This window comes from Dendrobium catenatum, unplaced genomic scaffold (genome assembly GCF_001605985.2).
Source record: "Dendrobium catenatum unplaced genomic scaffold, ASM160598v2 fragScaff_scaffold_621, whole genome shotgun sequence".
Classification (NCBI taxonomy): domain Eukaryota; kingdom Viridiplantae; phylum Streptophyta; class Magnoliopsida; order Asparagales; family Orchidaceae; genus Dendrobium; species Dendrobium catenatum.
In genome coordinates this window covers 10,849,038-10,852,459 of record NW_021319083.1, presented here as the reverse complement: position 1 = coordinate 10,852,459, position 3,422 = coordinate 10,849,038, and the positions used below count along the sequence as shown (strand labels likewise).

Genomic DNA, 3,422 nt, shown 5'->3' with positions numbered 1-3,422 from the left:
TTTGAAATATTAAAATATTTTTGCTGCATCACTTAATGTCTTTGCTTTAATGAGTTTTTTTTTTAATGTTCATATAACATTGTAATTATATTCTTATAACGATGAACGTACTTTGCCTTCAATTTTCTCAAGGACAAAAAAGTTTTTTTGATTGTTCAGTCCCATCATCCTCCCACCGAAACCAATAGATTAACCTGAAGAAACTATAACAGAAGTCTCCGAAGCCTTCGCCTAAAACAACAGCAGCAAGAGCGTGAGCAGCAAAATCAACCGCCTAAGACCAACGCAAAATTACTGATTATAACGAAACTGCTAGGGAAACCCTTTAACGATTCCCTTCAAACAAGTTCTTCAACGAAACTCTTAAACCTAATCACTCTTTTGGCTGGATATCCAAAAAATAAATAAATAAATAAACAAGAAGCTGCAGACTTAGATTGGAGCTATGATAAAGAGTGGGAAAAAAAGAAAGCCCGAAACAGAGAGCACACAGATAATTCAAACGGTGAAGTATCCAGCAACAACTCCACTCACATTATAATACATAGATCAAACAAAACAAATTACATGATAACGCTGCCTACGCGGACTAAACAACCCAAGAACTTTTTCTTACAGCTCAGCACTCAATAACAGGATAAACCTAACACATTCACTTTTCATATACATAAAACAGATACAAACATCCCAACAGAGATCTCATACCAATAAAGTCTAGAAATATAAACTTTGATATTGACAAAGAAATCCTCCTCATCTATTCAGTCTACCAACCATTCACTCACAGCTCTTGTACTCCATCTACCTCTTATGTGTTCGTTTTGGGTCCACTGAGAGCTTAGCAGATCTCACACCTCATAAGGAGAACTGTGACTCTTTGCCAACCTTCCGCCTCCACACCCTCGCTCGTATGCATCAGAGGAAGATTTCCTCCGAAACCGGTTCCATTCCTTCCCATCTGCTTAGATTCCATAAAAGCAAAAGACAAACAATAGGAAGCCATGAGAAGTTTTCATGAAAAGATCTGTGGACACTAGAGCTGTAGCATTGATTTTTTGTACAATGAAAGCTTATCAAATCATAAAAAACCTAAAATTTAGAAACCAGATAGTATGTTTCGCTTTAATTTATCCGCAGGATCATATTTTTAGGCTTCAATTGTGCAGGTTTTAGGGTTAAACCTTGCCAAATGGAATTATGAGGCTTCTTAAAAATAATTTAAAGATTTTGTGAGCATTCAAAAGCTGTACTTGAGATATTAATATGTTAAAGTAAACAGGTAATAAATCGTCTTACATGCTTCAAATAATTTTTATAATTTATTTTGAATTAAAAGTATTAACAATAAAAAAATTCTCTGGATATAATCATCTTAAAATTTGGTCAAACAAGATTTACAAGTTTCATTAAATCCTACTTTTCTTACATGCTTTTTGTACCGAAGGGGCCATAAAAAGTTGTTCTCCAGATAGATAAAAGAAAACTATCTGAAGGAGGAAAGAGAACATTGATCTTAGTACTCCAAGAGATGGGCAATGATCCACTATTCAGAACCAGAAGACCTACGGGTGTTTTAGTAAAATCATAGTCCGGATATAGAATACCTCGAAAGGGAGACAGAGGAGGAGTCGAATCGGCCGGTGACGCCGGCGGTGTCCCGCCCACCGGCGAAGGGCATCCCGCCGGCCTCTTGATCATAATACTTCTTGTCACCCGCGGCTCCTCTTCCTGCAAGTCATCGCTAAACGTCCTAGAAATTCCTCCGCCCACGATCTCGTCTGCCGCCGGCCAAAACCCCAATAAGAGTATTAAAACCAACGAATTCGATCAAAAACTAAAATTGAAAAGAACAGCAAGCTTAGGGTTAGGGTTGTGGCCTGCCTTTCCCAGAATTGATTTGGAGGGAAAAGGATGCGTGCTTCCGCAGGCGGCCGAGGCCAATCTCCGGTCGAGGCCCAGCGAGGGTGTCGTCCCAAAGCTTGTCGAGCAGGCCCATGGTGTTCCCCTCTAATTACCAAAACGCCACTGAACCAGGCGAGAAATTCGATTGTCGTACAGATTGATTTGTTGTTGGAAGGGAGATATTTATAGACAGGAATGGGGCGTTCCAAGATCAAGCACCTCACGTTAGTTCGCTGATCATTTCCGTTAATCTGGATCAGAAGTGACGTGGCAGTGGATAAAGAAATCACCGGAACCAGATAAGGTTGGACTTTAGGGAAATCCACTACGAGAAACGGATAGCTCTGCGGGATGGGATTTTTATTTGTTCCGGTGCAAGGACCTAGAGGAAGGTTCGGTTTTGTCTAAAAAAGTGCAAATACCGAGTTTTTTGAAAAAATACCGAGTTTTTTGAAAAACTCGGTATTTGCACTTTTTGACCTATTTTTGCCTAAAACCGAACCTTCCTCTACATCCAGTGAAAGGACCTAATAATTGCTCCTGCGGGATGACAAGCTTTGGGAGGGTTTTTTTTTGGATGACCTTGGCTGCTCGATTTTTTCCCTTACTACCTTCTTGATGAATCCTTTGATTTTTGTCGTATGAGGATAGATATTTTGTTTGGGAGATTTGCATACATATCACCTTATATTATTCTATTTACATATTTAATACTTAAAATTTTAATATTACATACATTTCACTCATAGTTTATTTCATATCAAATATGAGTGGTAGAAATAAAATATATGAGTGGTAGGAAAGAAATATAAGTAATATATTTGATATTAAAATAAAATAGGATGGTTTGGATGTAATATTAAAATTTTGAGTGTTAGATATGTAAATATGATGTTATAAAGTGGTATGTGTATAAATTTCCCATTTTGTGTTTCTTCTGTTGTTTTATGGATTCTTTTTTTTTATTTTACTTGTCTAAAATAAGATTTGCATTCTTGTCCGATTTCGTTTTTTTTCCCATCAGGAATGAAAGCTTGGAATTCTTTATTGACATCTCATCAATCTTCATCCAAATCTTTTTCAGTTTCTTTTATATCTTCTTCTAATAATCTTGCTAATTTCTCTGAATGTAATGTCTCTGTAGCCTCTGAAAAATGGGGTCTAATGCTGGTAAGTTACTCGTTTAGTAATAGGCCATATTTTGAAGCTTTAAGATCTATTATGCAAAATGTTTATAAATTGAAAGGTTGTTTTGCTCTACTTGCTTTGAATGAGGTTTTTTTTTTTTAAGAAGTTTCCATTTCCAGAAGATTATGATCCTGTTTGGTCGGGTTGCACATGTTTTTTTTTATAAACCATTTATTATCCCGAAATGGTCCCATCTTTTTCATCCAAAATGCGAAGAGTATACGTCCATTCCTTTAAGAATTAAATTTCTTAATCCTCCTTTAGTTTGTTGAATGCCGAAAGACATTTCAAAAGTAGCAAGTCTCATTGGGGTTTCGATTGCTATTTATTCT

General features: G+C 36.7%; 1 protein-coding gene across 2 annotated transcripts; it reads right to left on the bottom strand.

Annotated features, from left to right (window-relative positions):
* Positions 1 to 494: 494 nt before the first annotated feature.
* LOC110111914 (dormancy-associated protein homolog 3) lies at positions 495 to 2,068 on the bottom strand. 2 transcript variants are annotated; one of them, XM_020843986.2, is made up of 3 exons: positions 1,882 to 2,066; positions 1,605 to 1,778; positions 495 to 958 (listed from the first exon to the last, which is right to left on the bottom strand). In XM_020843986.2, exons 1-3 carry the CDS (start codon positions 1,994 to 1,996, stop codon positions 849 to 851), a joined length of 399 nt encoding a protein of 132 aa, XP_020699645.1. In that variant the 5' UTR covers positions 1,997 to 2,066; the 3' UTR covers positions 495 to 848. The 2 variants fall into 2 exon arrangements, with proteins under 2 accessions (XP_020699645.1, XP_028550978.1); XM_028695145.1 differs by lacking the exon at positions 495 to 958 and adding an exon at positions 1,004 to 1,487 and having other exon boundaries at positions 1,882 to 2,068.
* Positions 2,069 to 3,422: the final 1,354 nt, after the last annotated feature.

What these genes read in the sequence shown, in the direction of transcription:
- LOC110111914 (XM_020843986.2), bottom strand. Translation starts at nt 1,996, where the DNA reads ATGGGCCTGCTCGACAAGCTTTGGGACGACACCCTCGCTGGGCCTCGA. An exon ending in CCAAATCAATTCTGGGAAAG is followed by an intron (nt 1,779 to 1,881) that starts GCAGGCCACAAC and finishes GGCCGGCGGCAG; the next exon opens with ACGAGATCGTGGGCGGAGGA. An exon ending in TCCTCTGTCTCCCTTTCGAG is followed by an intron (nt 959 to 1,604) that starts GTATTCTATATC and finishes GAATCTAAGCAG; the next exon opens with ATGGGAAGGAATGGAACCGG.